This window comes from Pseudorca crassidens, chromosome 9 (assembly GCF_039906515.1).
Source record: "Pseudorca crassidens isolate mPseCra1 chromosome 9, mPseCra1.hap1, whole genome shotgun sequence".
In the NCBI taxonomy this organism is placed as follows: domain Eukaryota; kingdom Metazoa; phylum Chordata; class Mammalia; order Artiodactyla; family Delphinidae; genus Pseudorca; species Pseudorca crassidens.
The window spans coordinates 3,340,151-3,360,435 of record NC_090304.1 but is presented as its reverse complement, the minus strand read 5'-3'; the positions used below and the strand labels follow the sequence as shown (position 1 = coordinate 3,360,435).

Here is a 20,285-nt window from a genome sequence, read left to right as displayed (position 1 = left end):
CTCTGATGGCCTCAGACACTTGTGTCTGAGACACTCAGGCCCTCCTGTCTCCTCTCCAGAGACCTCCTGCCAAGTGGAGAAGGACACCAATTTCAAGGTTGCTGGGAGGGTGGGTGGTTGGCGGTGCTGGGATCAGTGCAAGGTGGCTGGCCTGTGGCAGGAGGTCAACAAATAGCGCGATCGTTACTCTGATTTCGTTCACGGCAACACCTCGTCAAGTGAGGCCCACGGCCTGATTCCTTCTTGTGGGAAAGGAGGGCTGGCTCCTAAACTGCGGTCAAGGTTAGAACTTCTACCATCTGCTTAGAAGCTACCATGCGAACCAGGTGCGTCCAGCTGTCCCCCTCCTCTGTGGTCCCGGACCCTGGCACTGAGCAGGTGGTCAGTATATACGTAGAACGCAAGCCTTCATCTGGGGCCAAAACACGGATGCAGACCTGGCTGTGATCTCAGAGGTCATTTAGTCCAAACTTCTATGACATTCCGCCACGACGATGCCCACCCTGCTTGACTTCCTCCAGCGACGGGGAGCTCATCATCTCCCGAGACGGCTCTGTCCTATCACTTAGCAGCTATGACGGTTCCACATGTCCTCTGTCGGCCGACCTGCAGTGAGCATCCCTGGTGTGCTCTGGCCTGTTGCAGCCACAGGACACGTGGCCCAGACAGCCTGGCCCTGTGGTCTTCTCTTTTCCCAGCTCAGTCAGCCCTGCCCGTCTCGAGCACCGAGTGTGCGCGCGCACCCGCCCTCACACACACACACACCAAGGGTGGCCTGCTGGCTGCCCTCTGCTGACAACGGATCACGTGGGGACATGGCTTTGCAAAAGCCACGGCCTGAGGGCAAGACACGGCCTGGACCCTTCCAGCACCCAGAGGGCCTCTTTCCCTCAAAGCCCCACTCCCAGCCTGGACAGCCCTCCAAGTCACCATGGCAACAGCTCTTGGGCTTCTCGGAGACTCAGGCGCCCTCCCTGCTAGAACGGAAGCAGAGAGTGACAGCATGCTGACAGTGACCGTGGGCCCAGGGTCCACTTTCACAGACGGCCTCCAGCTAAGGCAAAAACGACTCATCGGACCCAGATAAAGACTCATCAGCAGACGCCAGGGGTGGGTGTAACTCCCTGGAAGCCATCAGCCTCTGAGCGCTCTCTCGGGGCTGCGCTGGTGGCCAGGCCAACGATCACAACCTGGGCTTTCAAGGTAAAAAAGTGGACAATCTTAGCAAGACCTGGAGAGTCTGCAAAGCCCCCCGGAAGAGGGGACCGGCTACTCTGCTGGGAATGGCATTTCTGTTATAGCGCATCTTGTTTATAGGAGAAAGGTGGCTGGGCCGGGTCAACACGAAAACCAGGTGACCAGCAGTTCCACTCCTAAGTATACACCCCAAAGAACTGGAAACAGGTGTTCAAAAAATATCTGTACACATATGTCCACAGCCGCATGTTTACAACAGCCAGAAGGTAGGAGCCCCTCAAGCGTCCATCCACGGGTGAACGGAGACACAAAATGTGGTCCATCCACACAAAGGAATGTTATTCAGCCTCAAAAAGGAAGGACACTGTGACACCTGGTCCAACAGGGATGAACTTTGAGGACATGATGCTCAGTGAAAGAAGCCAGACACAAAAGGACACATACTGTATGATTCCACTCGTACGAGGTCCCTAGAGGAGTCCCATTCATGAAGACAGACAGTAGGATGGTGGGCGCCAGGGGTTGGGGGAGGGGAAGGGGAGTGAGTGTTTCATGGGGATGGAGTTTCAGTTTGGGAAGATGGAAAGGGTTCTGGAAATGGATGGTGTGATGGTCGCACAAGAATGTGAATGTACTTAACGCCACTGGGCTGTACACTTCAGGATGGTTAAGACAGCACACTGTACGTTATTTATATTTTACCACAGTAAAAAAACTAGCGAAAAAAAGGGACCAAAAAAAAAAAGGGACGAAGCACTGATACACGCTCCAGCATGGATGAACCTTGAGAATATTCTTCTAGGTAAAGAAGCCATTCACGGAAGATTACATACTGTAGGATTCCATTTCTAGGAAAAGTCTAGAACAGGCAAATCCTTAGCGACAGAAAGCAGATGGTGGCAGTAGGGGGCTGGAGGAGGGGAAACCCAGAGGCATCCTCATATTCTGCCCCCCACCCCCCGGGGGGGGATGCTGATACGTTGGTGCTGCCTCAAGGCTCCCGTGGCCGCCAAGCACTGTCATCTTTACCATTTGTACTGCTTTCCCCCCAAACAACGCCAGGTTTCCTCCTCCTTGAAAGACAGCTCTCTCCCTTGGCCATCCCACAAGTGCGCTCTAGCCCGACCCCAAACTGCAGGCGGCCCAGAGCCCACCTCTCGGGCGGGTCCTCTGGAAGACGGCGGTCTCCATCATCCCAGCCCACGTCTGGGCGGTGGGTGACGGGGACCCATAGCGGGAAGCAAGCCATGGGGTTCCAAGTGCTCCATGCAAGGTGGTCCAGCGCTTTCAGGACGCCCACGAGCATCTTTGACCGGAGGGGGCCTGGCAGAGAAAGAATCACGTCTTACCTGGAAGCATCAAAGCTGTCATAAGAGCCGACCGTGTAGTGCCGGAAGAGTTTCTTGCTGCGGTCTGCACGAGTTTCTGCAGAGAGGGAAGAGAGACATCGTTTAGAAAGTCACGGTCCCCGAATGTTGAAACCACGCGAGGCCGGCCGGGCCCCTCATTTATCTGACCTACGAAGCGTGAGACCCGCTCTCCTGCGGAAAGATCTGGGAGGAAGACGCGGCCTTGCTCTGTGGCCTAACTTTGCAAACTCTGGGGGACGCAGATGAACCTCAAGGCTGACTACTGGAGAGTCATGCGCTCCATTCCCAAATGGAGGCAGGTCCCAGGGTCCCTGGCTGGCGCAGGATGCTCTCTGCAAAGAAGACAGGGCTCTGCAGGTTCCGGCCACTCAGCACACAGAATCCGCGACAGCGGTACTCTCAGGTGATGCTGCCGAGCCGTCTAGCGACTCCGAGAACCTGCGGATGACTGCTTTGGGAGAAAGGAAATGTTTATTGTTATTCTTCCTGATTATAGTTGCTTTCTCCTAGAAACAAACAAAAAAACCATGATTAAGTTCCTAATTAAGTCCCCTGCTTACTTCCCTTACTCAGCAAATTTCGACTTAAATTTCACGGGAAATTACATGAATGATGTAATTAGACTTAATCGATAGCTCAGAGCTGGAGGGGAAAAAAACCCACAACAACACAAATGCAAGAAATACAGCAGCTTATGATTTACTGTTTAGGTATTTTCCCCCAAATAAAATCTCCTGGGCACTCTCTTTCCCAAACCCTGGAAACAATACAGAGAAATTATGTGATTGGCTTCAGGAAAAATGGCTCAAACTCTCATTTAAACCCTGTGACCTCTCTGCTGTCAGTCTCCTTGACACCACCTTCCAAGGCGAACGGGATTTTACTCAAACCCAAATGCACGTTTTCGGCTGAAAAGTGAACACGTGCAAGGGCTCTGAGAAGGGTCGCGCTGATACCTCTTGGCTCCTCTCATGCCCAGAGGCAGCCTGTGCAGCAAAAACACACGCTTCCTTTCTACATGGTGTGGTGTTGCCTTGGGGGTGCTGGGAGGAGCAGATGTCCAGCCCAGGACTACATTTCCCAGCACCCCTTGCAGCCAGGTGTGGCCACGTGACCAGCTCCCACCAATGGAACGCACGCATCTGTGCGTGCGTGCGTGCGTGCGTCCCTTGGAAGCTTGGCTTCTATGGAGGCCAGGGAGCTCTCCCTAACCTCTCTTGCTGTGTCTCCCAGCTCAAAGCTAGGACTCCCAGGCTCGACAGGATGATGGGATCATCAGGGAGTCCTGGCAAAAGCCTGGGTCTCTGTGCATTAGCTCTTAAAAGAAGCAACAAAATTGTATTGCCTTGTGCTACTCCAGGGATTTGCTTGTTACAGCAGCTAGTGATGTCTTAAAGGACCTGCGGCCGGGTTCTCAGGGACTCGGCTCCCCCTGCCTCTCTGCCCCTTTCCCATTACTCCACCCGAGGCTCCAACAATACGAAAGTTACAATTCCCTGAACGGTGACAACATCTTCATCACCATCTCGGTCCCTGACACAAATTGCGTGCTGACTGGGTACCAGGCCCTGTTCCAAGTTCTGCTCCTATACTCTCTCATTTGTCTGTCACGGCCCCCAGGGAGTGGGTGCGTGTGTCACTCTGCAGGTCCTGCCAAGTCCAGCCAAGCGTGGCCCCTCTGCTTTTGCTCCATTTCACGCCACCCTTCCAATCCCTCTGCAGGACCTTGGTGTCCTCGTTGTGGAGTGAGGCACTCGCCTCTGCTTGGCGTGTCTCTGCTGTGTCATCATTGTCTTTGAGACAGGCTGGGACCCGGGACCCCCTCACCGGAGTGTTTGCCCCTGGACAAACGTCTCCTCAAGCAACAGATACAAAGAACCTCTAAGGGACTAAAAATAAATCCGCGCTCCCAATGCAAGGGGCGCGGGTTCGATCCCTGATCGGGGAACTAAGATCCCACATGCTGCGTAGCCAAAAAAATAAAATTTAAATTAAAAAAATGTCACTGTGGCCAGGGGAGGGGTGGCTGTTTAAAAAAATAAAATAAATAAAAATAAACACTCACATGCACAGTTGGGGCAAATTACGAACAACAAGATGCAAAAAGACCCAAAAGCCCAACTGCCACTTCTGAGGTACAGGGAGGGAAAGCAGGGTACAACGCATGATCCCTGCACATGGCACCCCAAGGGGGTGGGCAGACCACCTAAGCCCCTCCTCCAGCTCCGCCCACCGATCTGCCCCGCCCTCACGCCATTTAAGAAGCCAGCTCGCCCCGCCCCCCCGCCCCCGCTTGGGGTTTCTTGTTCTCTCTTCCTATGCTGCAGCACGAGTCCCAGTAAAGCTCTGTCTGAATTTCTCGTCTGGCCGCATCAATTTCTATTGATTAAAGAGTCCAAGAACCTGGGGCAATAACATCTTCGTCCTCACTAACATTTCTTGAGTCCTTCCCCTGGGCCACAATTCGTGGCCATCTGGGCCGATCCACTCCCACTTGCTGGTCACAGCAGCCCGGCGAGGGAAGTACGACGGTTGGACCCATTTTACAGATGGTGCTGGCGAGCACTGCCGATGCAAAGGCGCATCCTGCTAAACAGTGGGGGCAGGGTGGGCCCCCCGCGGGCAGGTGGGCTCCAGGGCCCAGGTTCAGAACCAGCAGGTCGCACCAAGGGACCCCCGGAGAGGACCCGAGTCTCCGCGCTCTCTGCGGGGCTCGAGGGTGGGGATTTGGCCTTATTTCTCTCTCTATCACCTCTGGTGTTTCACACCTGGCACACACCCAATGTCAGAGCTTGCGGAGCAAATCTCAACAGTCCGTTGCAAATCAGCAAACAGAAACACACTGCGCCCTGGCAGAGTGGCCCGAGGGCATTGGTCCAGCCGAGCTGCACGCACATCCCCCGTGTCTGGCAGTCAGACCCAACGTACCCAGGTGTTCAGCGTCCCTCTTCCCCTCCTCCCTGGCATCTTGCATTGCGTACATGTTCAAATCTAGTTACCATTTATCAAGTCCACCTGAAGGTCAGGCCCTGTGCCCCAAATGCAGGGATTAGAAGGCTGCTCGGATGGGGTGGGGCCTCAGCTCTGTTCTCTGGGGCTCAGGATCCTGGGGGTGGGGTGAGGATAAAGCTAACAGATGCTGACTTTCCAGGGCTGGGCTGAGGGCCCCAGCAGTCAGATCACTGTGCGCGGGGGAGCACGTGGGCCAGGCAGTGCCTCTGGCCAGGCCAGCCCTGTGACATCGCGTGGAGCCTACATAAGGGCTGGGCCCGGGAGGGTTAAGTGGGATTGGAACCTGTTTGTAGGGTTAAGCAGAGTAGCTCGTGAAGCCACTGAATCACCGTGGGGATGGGCTGTTAATTGTTATTATTACTCTTAATTGCCTGTTTATGCCCCACGTGGCAGTGCTGTGCTTGTTGCCCAGGGAATCTGGGCCCTGAGAGCTGGCTGGTGCAGGCCCTGGCTGAGGTCAGAGGTTCCAGATGGAAGGAGCAGAGAGCGTAGTCAACGTGTGTGTGTGTGTGTGTGTGTGTGGGGGGGGGGGGTGTGTGTGTGTGGGGTGTGTGTGGGGTGTGTGTGTGTGTGGGGGGGGGGGGGGGGTGTGTGTGTGTGGGGTGTGTGTGTGTGTTGTGTGTACCTGTCCACATCTTTGCCAGAGGAAACAAATGTTTCAGAAAGGGACCCTTTCTAGGTCAGTTAGCCAGTGGTTCCCAGACTTTGGGATTTCATGGACCAAGAAAATGTTAAACAAAAGAGGGAAGGGTGGAGACAAACATGGGATTTAACAAGTTATTAATCTGGCCTTAAAAACAATGGATTCCCTTCCACTACCATAATTGTTCTATAAGAGAAAGGGGAACTTTTGGAATCATATTATCTCTAAATGCTTTGTGGAAAACTCTCTCACTGCACAGGCCTTCCCTGTCCTCTGGCTTCTGGACACAGTCAGACTTCTGCTCTGAGATATGGCCCCGAGGGACAGGAAAGGGGTCCTGAGGGACAGCATCACCACCACCATCATCATCACCATTGCTACCATCATCACAGCATCACCCTCATCACATCACCGTCATCTCTGTCATCATCACCATTGCTACCATCATCACAGCATCATCCTCATCACATCACTGTCATCTCTGTCATCATCACCATTGCTACCATCATAACAGCATCATCCTCATCACATCACCATCATCTCTGTCATCATCACCGTCGTCATCATCCTAACCATCACCGCAGCTTTGCTAAATTATCGCTTTTTTTAGTAAATGAAAGTCCTTCACCTTATTTGGTCTTCCCACAGCAGCCAGGGCTAAGTGGATTTCTTGTAGCTGTTTTGCAGAAGTAGCAGAGTGCCATGATGAGGGATGTGGGCTTGCAGGCTAGACTGGCTTGAATTCAGAGCCCAGCTCTGCCGTTTACTGGCTGCAAGTCACCAGGCTCTTCATTTGTAAAGTGGGGATAATAATAGTTCCTACTCACAGGGAAGTGATGGAGGAGTAAATGAATTAATACAGGGAAAATGCTGGAACGGTGCTTGGCAAATGGAAAGCGCTATATTACCTGGTTATCGCTGTGCACGGAGGATTGGGACCTTCCACCTTCCAAGGTGGCCCTCGAGGTCACACAGCGCACCAGCGCACCCACACCAGGGTCAAGCCCTACCCGTGCCCCGAGTGCAGCAAGGGCTTCAGCCACAGCTCGCACCTCGCCGCCCACCAGCGCACCCACCGCCGCGTCCGGCCCTGCTGCTGCCCCCTGTGCGGCAACAGCTTCAGCCGGCGCTCCAACCTGCACCGGCACGAGAAGGTCCACGCGGCGGGGCCCAAGGCCCTGGCCCTGCTGATGCCGGGGCGGCCCCCACCTAGGAGGCTGAGAGGGAGGGGGATTGGTGGGGGGGCAGCCGCTGCGGGGGTGTGACCTGGGAGGTCCAGGAAGGGAGTTGGGGAGGTGCTGGCACGGGGGCGGGGCACGGCAACAGGGGAGGAGCTCGGGGGAGGGGCAGGCATGCTCACTGCAAATTAAAGTGAGCAGACCCCCAACTCTGTGCCTCCCCAGCCTGGCTGACAGCAGCCAACAGCTATCGTGTTTCAAAACATCCATGCGGGGCCCCGCGTATTCTATGTACTTTGTGGGCAAGAGCTCAATACTGTTACTATCCCTGGTTTACAGCTGAGGAAGGTGAGGCTCAGAGAGGTTGAGTGAGTTGCCTGCGGTCACCGAGCCAGCAGGTGGCAGGGATACTGCACAGCACAGCCTCCTGGGTCAGCATCCACTGGGGGCCCTGGGAGGAGGCATCTTCACCAGCAACCTGCCCATGGCCCACGGAGGACCGGCTGGCCTTTTTCTGAGACGTGCTGAGGTCTGGATGCTGAGGAAGGAGAACTCGGCTTTCTCATGGGCCATGAGGTGGGAGGACGTGGGGTGCGGGCAACCAGTGGCCATCACACCACATCATGGGAAAACTAGCCCATGAATGCAGCCCGCACACAGCGGGAGGGACACAAGCGGCCCAATGCTGAGAATCCCTGGGTCTTGGCTTGTGGGGGTCACGAGGGCGACTCATTCAATATTTCTGCCTTTCCTCCCTCTGGGCATGTGGTTGGATGGATGCCTGCGATTCATCTCGGCCACTGCGTTTTCGGAAGAACTCATTTACTTCACTTCCTGGGTGGACGGAACATTTAATTCCCAATCCAAGATTCCCCCCCGCCCCGCCTCCCCTCGCCCCCCTACTGTTTCTTTGTCCACGGGCATGGCAACCAAAACGTTTGAGACAGTGGTTATTCTATCAGTCAGGGTCCCTGGGTGTGCCCCCTGGGACACATGACAAGCAGGTGGTGTGAGTGGGAATTAAACCTTGGTGGTTTTAGGCCACTGAGATCAGGGGCCTGTTTGTTACTGCAGCCTCCCCCGGCCTAAGCTGACCGATGCAGCCCACGCGTGGCCTTCTCTGTCACGCGAGCCAGGACATTCCATGTTTTGCTCAAGCGTGGCAGAGCTGGCTTTCTGGCAACCAAAAGTAGAAAGGAAGCCCAGACAACATCAAGGCAGAGGCTGAGTCTGGCCCCTTGTCTGTGAGGATCTCACACCTTCTAGGAGAAAATGGAAAACCACACAACGGACGACAGGAACGCATCCCATCGGACGTGGAGAGAGCACGGCACAGAGCACAGGCCTCTATATGTCTCAGAGGAGGCCTCTGGGTACGACAAAGGAGACAGAAAAACCAGCCAACCAAGAGGGGACTATTCACTCGTTTGTTTCCTAAGCCACGTAGAAACTTCTCAAAGGCAAGAACCTAGTAGTTCACAGACAGGCCCACCTCCTGGGCCAGGTTCCAGGCTCAGTGCTTCGTACGGCAGGTGCTCACTTGGAGGCTTGGAGGCCACCACTCAGCTTGGAGGCCAGCAGTCACCACTGCTGAATGATCTGAATCGTCTCCTGAGCCTCTATACAGAATGAGCTGCAAAAAATGTAATCAGGTGATGCCACTCTTCTGCTTAACGTTTTCCGACAGTCTCCAAGTGGAATTCGAGTCCCCTCCTCGAGCCCTCCGATGACACAGGTCCGAGGCTACGCAGCCCTGCCTTTGAACCCTCCTCTCCCATTGCTCCCCGCCCCCACCGCAGTCACGCCACTCCCACCCTATCAGTCTCCTTTTTGTTGCTTGAACATGACAAACTCGTTTGCACCTCAGGGCCTTTGCACTTGCTAGACTCTCTCTGGGACATTCCTCCCCCAGCTCAAAGTTCACTGCACTGCTGGGTCCCCAGCTCCTACAACACAGCCTGGCACACAGTAGGTGATCAACAGCTGTGGAGTAACTGAACAACGGGATAAAACCCACACGCTCTTGGACCCTTTGTTCTTAGCCAGCGTGGGCACTGTCGCCCCCTTGGGTCTGACTGTGAAGAACTGGGGATGCGGCCCAGACACTGAGCTCAGTCTCGACTGCCAAGGGGGTGGGGGTAGCCCTTCTACAGACGGGGAGACTGCATTTCCAGTCCTGGCCTTGGTGGCGATGGCGTGGGACCTCACTCTGCCGCTCTGAGCTCTCAGTTACTCAACCATCAAACCAGATGTCTGTACGCTCTGCCTTCTCAACATGACACAGCCCCTCCGCCACCAATGCCACTAGGGACGTAACCCCATTTCCCAGGAGAGGACCACGCAGTGATTAGGCTGATGTGCCCTGAAAGTTTGTCTTGGAATATGGCCTAGAAAAATCTACATTGAACGGGGGAAGAAAAACACCCTGGAAATTCCATTCCATATACCTCTTGTGACTCGTGAAAGGGAGTGACAGATCGCATGACAAGCTTCAGACTGTCAGCATTTAAAATAGCCCTTTACGCAGAGCGGCTGGGAAGAGGATCCCGTCTAGCTCGCAAGGAAGCCAGGATGGGGCATCCGGGGAGACACTGATGGCCTCCGAGCCTCGAGTGTGACTGTTGATGAAGAGGAATCTTCTCCAAGAAATCTATTAAGACTCTGAAAGGCCAAAAAAGAATTCAAAGGACGGCGTGGGGAGGAGGTGGGCTGCCGGGTCAAGAGACGGGCGTGGGGAGAGGCCAGAACACCAGAGCAGGGCCAAGGCTGCGTGGGCACGCCGGCCCCGATCCCCACCCAGGTCCCACGTGGGACGGTTCCCTCGCTCGTGAGATGCCACAGACAGGAAGGCAGGAAGGAAGCCTGCATCTAGACAAGAAAACGTGAGCTTAAGTCCTCACTAGCTGCGGGGCCTGGGCAGGAAACAAGCTCCCCGAATCTCAGTTTTCTCATCTGTACATGGGGCTAGCAGCAGTATTGACCTTGGCCTTGTGGTGAAGTTCTAACACCGTCACGCGTCTAAGTCCCTTCCCAGGTGGGCTGTCGGCCACAGTTGTCCTCCAGGAAGACGTCTTGGTCTTCCCTCTCTGAATGTATCCTTCTGCCCCTGGGACAGAGCAGGACCCCAACCATATCTGTACACAGAACCTCACGCCCTGGTCAGAGCTGCCCAGAGCGGCCCGGCCCATCAGACCCCCTCCTGGGGACCTGGAATAGAAGTGGCCAGTCTCTGCTCCCCGTGTGAACAGAGGACACCTCCATTCATGCAGAGAGGCTGTCACTGTGGGAACACTTTGTGGGGTGGGGGAGAAGCGAAGGAGGGAGACTGAGGCAAGGGGCTCGGGGCGGTGATGACGCATGTGTGGCCCTAGAGAGATGGCTGAGCTGGCCTGGCTCCTGACAAGCTCCCCCCGCATCCTACTTCCAGGACCGGGGGAGGCTGGACCCCACGTTCCACTCTCGGGGTCCAGGAAAGGCCGCTGCACCCCGTGGTGGAGGACCTTTCTTCCTTTGACGCAGCTCACGTGGGTTTTAGGTTTCTTGAACCGCAAGAGCCCTGGTCTTCCGGCTACTCTGTCGCTCCGGGTAGGTCTCGTTACCCAAGCGGATGGTGACGGCACCTCTGGACCTCACCCCGGGGCCTGGCTAGGGGCCCGTCCACCACGGCGGTGCTGCCGTGTCCAGGTCCTATGTGCTGGTACTGACTGGGACAACACCTGGCCTGCACAGTTCCAAACACCCCCGGAGGCAGCGTGCCCTCAGTGAGGGCCGCCGACCTGGCCACAGGCCAACATCCTTGGGTTCACACGACCAGACGGAGGGCACTAGGGACGCAGGGGGTCCAGACATCTCCCCTCTCTGTGATAAAGACCCTGAATCGGCCACAGACGGGAGACTGCGTGTAACGATGATAAAACACTTCTGCGTCGCACTGCCTGGTTCATCCCCGACAGCTCAGCGTGCTGGGGGGACGGGGTCCTCCTTCAGGGCCTCCAGCTAAAGCCCAGCCAGGTGACACCCTGACTCTGGGCCCATAAGACCCTGAGCACAGAATCCAGGTGCGCCCACCCGCACTGCTGACCCTCAGACCTCTGAGCCGATTTGGGGCTGGGGTCCAGAGCTGCGTAGCTGAGGTTACTCGCCGTGCAGCACAGAAATGCAGAGAGCTGGGGCCTCGGCTTCCTTCAGAGTCCTGCCTGGGGGTTCCTCTGGAGCTGAGCCTCCAACCCACCAAAAGCAGAGACAGAGACAGAGAGACAGAAAAAGACAGAGGGGGAGACAGTGAGTCAGAGATACAGGCAGAGAGAGACAGAGAGACACCCACAGAGACAGAGGATACACAAAAACAGAGAGAGACACAGAGAGACAAAGAAAGAGACAGAGAAAGAGAGACGAAGACACACACACAGAGATGGAGATACAAAGAGAGTCACAGAGAGAAGGGAAAGTGGTCCCTGGGCTCCGCAACCCCACCACCAGCTCCCCTCTGCTCCAGCCCCTCCCGTGGACTCCACTCCCTTCGGGTTGTTATTCTCGGCCCCTCACCCTGAAGAGGCAGAAGGGGCAGGGTGGACCCCTGAGCAGTCGGGGTCCCACTCCCTCATCACAGCAGCGCCTGGCCGAGCTGGACGGGCCGGGCCAGCCTGCGAGGTGACACTTCCTGCCCGGACACAGGGCGCAGGGCCACCCGACTCCACCCCCAGCTTCTCATCCACACGCCTCCCTCCCATGCCGGCTCCTGTGATCTCCGGCGGGTTTTAAATCAGACACAGTTCGGGCCGCGCCCCGGCTGGAGAGCCAAATGCAGGATCCAGAGCACAAGGAAGAAAGAAATCACTGATGGGGATGGAGACAGAAATAACTCTTCTTTCTTTTTTAAAACCAAAGATGCCGATGGGCTCCATCTCTCTGCAGAGAACCACAGACAGGAGCGTGGGGAGAAGCCCCAGTGGGCACAGGCAGGCTGGCGGGACACGGGTATGGGGGGCTGGTGGCATCTCCAAGCTCACCATCAGACCCGTCCGGGGCCAGACCCCAGGATGCAGAAAAGGGGGCAAACCACATGAAGGGCTGGCTGGAGCCTAGGCAGGGCAGGGGCAGAGGGCAGGGGGCATGGAGCTCACAGCCTGCACAGCCCAGCTCCACCCCTGCGGGTCAGGGCGCTGTGCTGGCAGGTGCCCATCCCACCGCTGGGCACGGAGATCAGGGCCTCACCTCTGAGGAACACCGGCCGAGGGGCACGACTTTGATCTGAAGCCACTTCTCATGCTCACACCACGGCAGCTTGGGTCCCTCGTGCAATCACTACATCAGCTGCAGATCATTGATCCAGCACCTTCTGGGCGCTGGCTATTGGGCTCGAGGGGGAGGGGAGGGAAAACAGGGACCCTGCTCTTCAGAGATAGCCAGACTTCACTCCATACCCCTTAAGGACGGAGGATTAGCTCCCCGTGGCTGCTGTCACGAATGACCCCGAACCTACTGGCCCAGAACAACAGAAGTCCATTACCCTACAGCTCCGTAGGTCAGCATCCAGCGGGCGTCTCTCTGGGCTAAGATCAAGGTGAGGGCGGGGCTCGTGGCTGCAGGAGGCTCTCAGGATGAACCTGTTCCCTCGCCTTTTCCGGCTTCTAGAGGCACCCCCAGTCCTTGGCTCGCGGCCCCTCCCTCCACCTCCCAAGCCAGCACCGGCGGGTCGAGTCCTCAAACCCCCACCACTCTGATTCTGAAGTCTGTGCTTCCCTCTTCCACTTTAAGGACCCTTGGGATTACAGGGGGCTTCAGGGATAACCCAGGATCAGATCGTCTCTTCATCTTTTTTTTTGTTTTTTTTTGTTTGTTTGTTTTTGTTTTTGTTTTTGTTTTTTGCCGTACGCGGGCCTCTCACTGCTGTGGCCTCTCCCGTTGCAGGGCACAGGCTCCGGACGCGCAGGCTCAGCGGCCATGGCTCACGGGCCCAGCCGCTCCGCGGCATGTGGGATCTTCCCGGACCGGGGCACGAACCCGTGTCCCCTGCATCGGCAGGCGGACTCTCAACCACTGCGCCACCAGGGAAGCCCCAACTCTTCATCTTGAAGTCAGTCGGCTAGCAACCTTCATTCCATCTGTGACCTTACTTGCCCTTTGCCATGTATCTGGACATAGTCACCTGTTCCAGGGATCAGGACACAGACATCTTCGGCCATTATCTGCCCACCATAACCGCAAAGAGACCATCCCTGTAGGGATAGCACAGTGGGGCAACACTTGCTCAGAAAACTGTTTAAACCCATCTTAGTTAAAGAACTCAGAATCTTGCTTTCAGGTCAAAAACTGTCCAAGTGAAAGAAAAGTACTTCTCCAGGAAGTGTATTTCCCTGTTTAAAGGAGCTCAGTTCAATTTCTGACTCTGCAGAATCATGGTGAGACCCAGGGGACTGCTGTTTCCTCTGACCCTCGTCCTCTCCTCTGTGCAAAGGTGGATAAATGGTTCGCTCCGTGCCTGTGGCCGCTACAAAATGATTCCTCCTTCAGAGAATGGAACCAGGCTCTGTACAAACGACGGCCCTTCCCCTAGGGGCCTGCAGCCCCACCTGCCCTGGGGCCTCACTCTCCTCCCCGGAAGCATCTTGGCTTCAGTAGTAGAAGCCGCTCTACGGTGGGCTATAGCACCAACATGCAACTGAGTCACTGGTTCTATTTATTCCCAGCTCCCTGGAGTATCGCTCTGTGCCCCCCAGCGTGTGTGCACACGTGTGCCATGTGTCATCGGGAGAACCGGCCCTGTGCTCACACAGCTGGGTAAGGCCCCGGCGGCAGGGGCTGCCGTAAGTTTTCAAAAATAACCATGTGTCTTGAATTCCCTTAGAGTGGGCATGGGGGTGTGGGTACGGGGAGTGCCAGCCGTTCCCAGCCCTGTAGGGTCCCAAAACACACCAGCACCACGTGAGAGCCAAACCTACGGACTCCAGAAACCAAAGGCAAAGGAAGGTGCGGGGATGTGCCTGATTTTCCTTCCCAGGACACACGGAAAGCACTTCAGAGAACTGGGCACTCCTAGCACGCTTGGTTTTTTCCCTTAGTCATCCCAGCCAGTTGACCGCTGTGTTGTAAGAGGACAGAAAACACCTGGAGAATTAACAGTAGTCGCATCACCGAGCGAAGGCTGCTGGTGTAGCTGTCACTTCAGGAAGCGGTCTTCCGGCCCCACAGCAGGCGCAGCTGTGAAGCCCTCTCAGAGCCTAGAGGCAGTGGGGCTCGGGCACCCACCAGCCGAGGCCCACCAGCACCCGCTTCATCCATTCAGCCTCGGCAAGATAAGCCCGTGCGCCCGGTAGCCGAGGGTGCCCGCGGCCGAGGGCCGTGGCCGTGGTGCAGCCGGGAGCTTGGTAAGTGCTCAGGAGGCAGGAGGACCCAAAGGGGGGGAGAGGCCAGCCTCCCAGAGCAGGGCTCGAGGACGAGGACTGGGGCCAGGGGGAGAGGACCCCAGGTGCATCACTGCCGCCATCACCGTCCTGATCTGTGGACGCCCATCGCCCGCCATCACCATCACAGGTGACACCCAGTGGCCACGCACCGTTCTAAGTGCAAAACACGTGAGCTCCTCGCAACGCTCCAGTAGCCCTACGCCCTCAGCAGCAGCGCCCTGCGCTGTGTCGGCGAGGCGGGGCGGCAGCTGGGACTCCAGCCCGGGTGACCCAGTCCTGCAGCTGGTTGCCCTAACCACTGCCCTGCACTGCCCAGCACACCTGGGAGCAGAGGCCACTCTGCCCTGTGCCGAGGTGGCCTTCCTTCCGACCAGCACCCTCTGCCAGCCACTCAACACCTATTTCTAAGCACTGTCTCCTTTCCTTCCATGGGGACTAGGGTGCCAAGAACCCACTTCCCCAGCCATCTTCCAGGGGCAGCCACGTGACCAGGTCTTGGCCAGTGAGGTGGGAGCAGGTGTCTGCTGGGAGGAGCTTTCCTTCCCAAACCAGGCCTCCCCAGGGCACGGCTCCCTTTCCCATGTGGATTGTGGAAGCCAAGCCGGCTGAGGACTGAGGCAGGAGGAAAGAGCTGGGTCTGGCCCCGCCTTCCTGCTGGGTGGGACAGGGAAAGCCCTGTGTTTAGGTAGCAGCTCCTGAGGGTTCTGTTTCTGGAAGCCAGCCCAGCACCATCCCGACTGCAAAGACACATCTTCTCTGGTTTAGTTGCCAACAGCCCCATGAGACAGGTGCTGTTGTTACAGGGGAGGAAACCAAGCACAGAGAGGTTAAGTGACCACCCCAAGTCACACAGCTCACGAGTGATGGACTGGTTTTCAGGCTGCTCTCTTAACGCCTCTGCTGTCACCACCTGGCAGCTCCACGAGGCATGTCTGTTCTCCCAGGAGAAGACCAGACACCATGGGACGACTTGCAAGGTGCTCAGCTCGTGAGTGGAGGGCTGGGATCCTAACCCGGCTCAAGGGGCCACCATGCACTTGACTGCATCCTCCCCTTCACATCTTGTAAGAAAATTTTTTTTTAAGATTTCCTTTTTTGATGTAGACCATTTTAAAAGTCTTTATTGAATTTGTTACAGTATTGTTTCTGTTTTATGTTTTGGTTTTTTGGCCCCGAGGCATGTGGGATCCTAGCTCCCCGACCAGGGATCGAACCCACATCCTCTGCATTAGAAGGTGAAGTCTCAACCACTGGACCACCAGGGAAGTCTCCCCTTTGCATCTTTAAAGGATAAACCTTCGAGATGAGCAGAAGATGATTTACGAGGCTGCCCTTGAAAATGACTAGGGAATGTAGGAAACCTGGACCCCAGGCTTTCAGATTCAGGACCCCCATCTGAGAATGAGTGGGACTTGTCCAAGGCCATGGTGCGGGGAGGCACCTCCCGACACCAAGATCCCCACTCACTCATCGGACGTCTCCTGCCCGGGCAGCCGGCGCTGTGACCGGGGGTCTGAAGCTCTGCTTTGCCCACCTCTCTCCCCGTCTCGCCAATCTTGGGCCAAGCGAGGCTGGGGCACCACTGGAGGGAAGCTGACTAAGCTGGGTTCCTGGCCACGTTTCCCCGATCTCCACCCTCCCAAATTGGCTGGACAAATGAAAGAAGCTGCTGGCTGTCAATGAGTTGCTTTCTACTCTAGTAATTAGAATTAAAAAAAAAAAAAAAATCAGCCCAGGCGGCTCAGTGGAAGCATTTATACCAATACATGGAGCCAGACAGGCAGTTTAAATGGAAATTACAGTAAATGGAGGAGGCTGATTGCACGTTGTTGCTAAGCTGGGCTGCAGTGTCCAAGCCGAGGAGGCCCTGCTTCTCCTTCTCCATCACAGCGAACGCGCAGGGGCCGGGGGAAGCTGGCGCGACCGTGCAGAGGGGCAGGGTGTTTGAAAACACGCCAGGACCTGGAAAAGACTTTTCTGGCACTGAATCCAGCAGCCAGGCCCCGGGGGAGCAGCAGCGCTCCTCCCTCTGTCCTGCCAGGATACCTGGACTGACCCTCCTTTTGCTTCCCCCGCCCACTGCCTCCGCCCAACGCCCGCCCCTCCAACATCAAGACCTCCCCCCCAAAAATCATCACCTCTTAGGTCCCACTTGACTGCAGCCTTTCCCTGCCAACTGCAGCGCCTGGCACAGAACCGAGGTGCAGGGGAGCCCCCGCTGTGGAGCCCCTCTCTCCAACCTTACAACACCCGAGGCAGGGTTAGGCACCTCCCACCGCCGGGGCCCAGAAAGGTGAAGTGAGATGCCCAAGGGCACACAAGTGTGAACAGTAGAGCTGGATTTAAACCCAGGAACCGACTGGGGGTGGAAGGATTCTTTTTAGTCCCTTAAAATCTTTTTTAGGGGCACTGGCAGCTGAGGCTTAGGAAATAGGACACAGAGCAAAAGGGACCTGTTGAGCGCAAGGAAACCGCCCTGTGTGTGTGGGAAGGCAGCTGAGTCTTCCCAGCTCGGCGTCGAGGCAGGTACATCTTGGGCTAAGCACGGTTCAGGACCAAGGGAGCGACTGGATTCATCCCTAGAAGGAGCAGGGTGGGTTGGGGGGAGGGTTAAGTGGATCCCAGTGGCGCTAAAGGATGGCACAAAGACCCACCCTGGCAGGGACCTTACAAGCGGTACCAGCCTCTGAGGTACTTATACCCTGTAACCCACCAAGCTGCCCCCCAAAGATGCTACACGTCCCTGACAGACACTGGCGGGTCAGGACCAGCCCAGGGGACTGGGAAGAGGGGGGTCGCCGCAGCCTCGACCATCCGTGGCTCCACCCCTCTTTGCGCACCTCAGAGTGACACCTGGCAGGGGGGCTCCTTCAAGGAGATGCGTCTTATCCGACCAGGTTGCCAAGCTCCCCGGCCGGAGCCCTTGCAAGCCAGCCGTGTCCTCTGTCCTCCACTTCTGGGAGTGAGAGGGAACAGTTGGTAACAACCAACTGTAGAAAGTGAAGAAGGCGATGCAATCTGAAAATACAGATGGTGTTTTCTTGTCTCAACGGCTACAACGGTGGATGAGCACCCAGTCCACTTGATTAAAACAAGAACCGAACCAAAACCACAGTAGCCATGCCTTCTTGGAAGGAGGGCCGGCTGGACAGGCGGGGAGGCACACTGCCCTGCTCCAGTCTGAGGGGAGGTACCATACAGTTTGTCAGGGAGAACACACAGGAATCCTGGACAAATCTATGCATTGAAGTCACAGCAACACACAATGCAGTCGTCCGCCCTTGGAGTTTAGTAACAGTGCTTACTAGGAATAGATGCTCCAGTTGGTCTTAACCCCGCCTGGGTGCTCGAAAGGACTCCTGAGAATACGGGAAGGGCCCTGGGAGAGGCCGGAGTCTGCCCGGGTGATCTGACGGCTGCCTTGACCTTCCCTTCTATCTCGGGAGCAGTGGAAAGCCGTTATGGAAACAATAGCCTTCCCTGGTGAAACACAACCACCAGAAATACAGTAATTTTAAAACACACCCAGTGCAAAGCCATCGCCTACACAGCCAGCCACCCTGTCTCACCCAGCACCGGCAGGACTGGCAGACCTGCCGCGCCACCATCCCCGGAGGGTCAAGAACAAAGACTCAGCACATCCACCCGGAGCAGGTCCCGGAGACGGCATCATACCTCCAAAATGAACTTTCTTCTTGAACCGGGAATTCTCAGCCATCATCTCTAACCTGGGTGTGACCATCTCACTCAGGCTGGTCCCACTGCTTGTCCGGGTCCATGCGGAGCCCGCGTCCACGAGGCCGGCCTCATCTGCTATTGTCCATTAATCCAAGAGGAAAAAAGTTGCAGCCCTCTGGGGTCAGAATCGCGGAACAAAAGGGGGGAAAAATCAGAGGAAGAAGAAAGACGGCTCCGAGTGTTTAATCCACGGGGAGGTTCGCAGATTTGACTTTTGGAGACCACACGCTGGGATCGGCTGAAAATTCGGTTCTTTGACACAAGTTGTAAGCTCCAGGTTGGAGCCGCATCCTCTCACTTCCCACTGTACTGGGGATGGTTTTTTTTTTTTTTTCCTAGTGCCGGTTTCCATGGCAATGCATCAGTCACTAGTCTAAATAAGTACGGGTGAAGGACGCCTGGAAAACCAGTGCAATTACGCATGCCATTAGCGGGGAGAGGAAAATGATTCAACCCGGCGATAAGCACGGGGCCGAGGTAACACTTAGAGGGTGCTGTCACCGTCGTCCAGAGTAATTTTTTTCTCATTTTGTGACACAGGGTTTTTTTCAGTCCCGGCAGTTTCTGAGCCCGGCGTTCTGCAGGGTAGACGGCCGGGCGGCGCAGTCCATTTTCGCCGCGCCACCAGCTGAGCCAGGGCCAAAGGGAGGGACGGCATCTCCGTGAAGTTGGTCTTGGCTGACGCTGTCCGTTATGCCTTCCTTTGGTCCATGCATCCCTGGTGGGGGGAGGGGGGGATGGGCCGTGGTGCGGTTTGGAGGGACCTGGGGGGAAATTCAGCGACACTCTGTACATTCAGTGTGAAGGCTGGTGGTGAGCGGTCTGCAGGGCGGGAGGCAGGGGCGGGGGGCCGAGCCTTGCTTCGGGGGGCGGGGACCAAGCCCGTCTCCTTGTCAGCGACATCCTCTCAACTCTAGGCTCGTGTTTGGGAAGCATCAATGGGGTAGAGCCTGGGCTCTGATTCCTTTTTCTCATCTGTCATCAATGTCTTTTCTTAAACAGCTGCCACGAGCTCACTGTGTGTCCTTGGACACGACCCTCACCTGTCTGAGCGGCAGGATTTCTGTCGGTCCAAAGGGTTGGTGATTCTCAGTCAAGGTTCTCTGGACCCCGAAAGGCAGGCCATGGGGCCAGGCGACTGCCAGGGTCCAGGTCCCAGCTCTGCCCCCACCGGCTGCCTGGCCCAGGTGCAGTCTCTTATTTGTCAGATGGGGATAATAATAAGTTCTCTGAAGTTGATTATCAATTAATTAAACCAGTTACTTATTAATTTGATAATTAGTACATAAATTATTAAAATGGGATGTTAGGGTTGTGAGTATTTTGACTTCAGTGCTAATGTAACGAGTGCAAGAACCCCTGCTCCCTGTACACTGGTGGGGCTCAACGCCACCTAGCTCAAGGTATAACTCACCCTCTGAGTCCTGTTCACGCAACCGTGTTGGAATAAATGCCCCATGAAGACTCAAGAGACGAGGACACTGGCCCAGAGAAGTTAAGTGAGTGACCTAAGGGCACACAGCCAGGTAAAAGTGGGCCTGGAACCTGGGACTCTTGCCCCAGCCCTGTGCCCGTGCCATGTCCCCACCTCCTGCCTCACACTCCCGGGGACGCAGGGCTCTCAGCTGACCGGTAGGGATGGAGACCAAGGTGGGCTGGGATGTGTAGGCCGTGGGCTTCCTCCTAGGAGGTAAATTGCGGGTCCCTAACTGGGGGTCCTGGCTGATCTGAACGGTTCCCT

At 56.2% G+C, this 20,285-nt stretch overlaps 1 protein-coding gene across 7 annotated transcripts in view; it reads right to left on the bottom strand.

Moving 5' to 3' along the window:
- The window catches only part of SHANK2 (SH3 and multiple ankyrin repeat domains 2), a 548,806-nt gene that overhangs the window by 184,569 nt on the left and 343,952 nt on the right, over nucleotides 1-20,285 (bottom strand). For 6 of the 7 annotated variants that reach the window (XM_067747966.1, XM_067747967.1, XM_067747965.1 and 3 more), the window contains one exon: nucleotides 2,547-2,622. In XM_067747966.1, the coding sequence (XP_067604067.1) occupies nucleotides 2,547-2,622 (76 nt within the window). Of the gene's footprint in view, nucleotides 1-2,546; nucleotides 2,623-18,481; nucleotides 19,022-20,285 lie in introns of those variants that run through there. The other variant, XM_067747971.1, reaches the window with a different exon arrangement.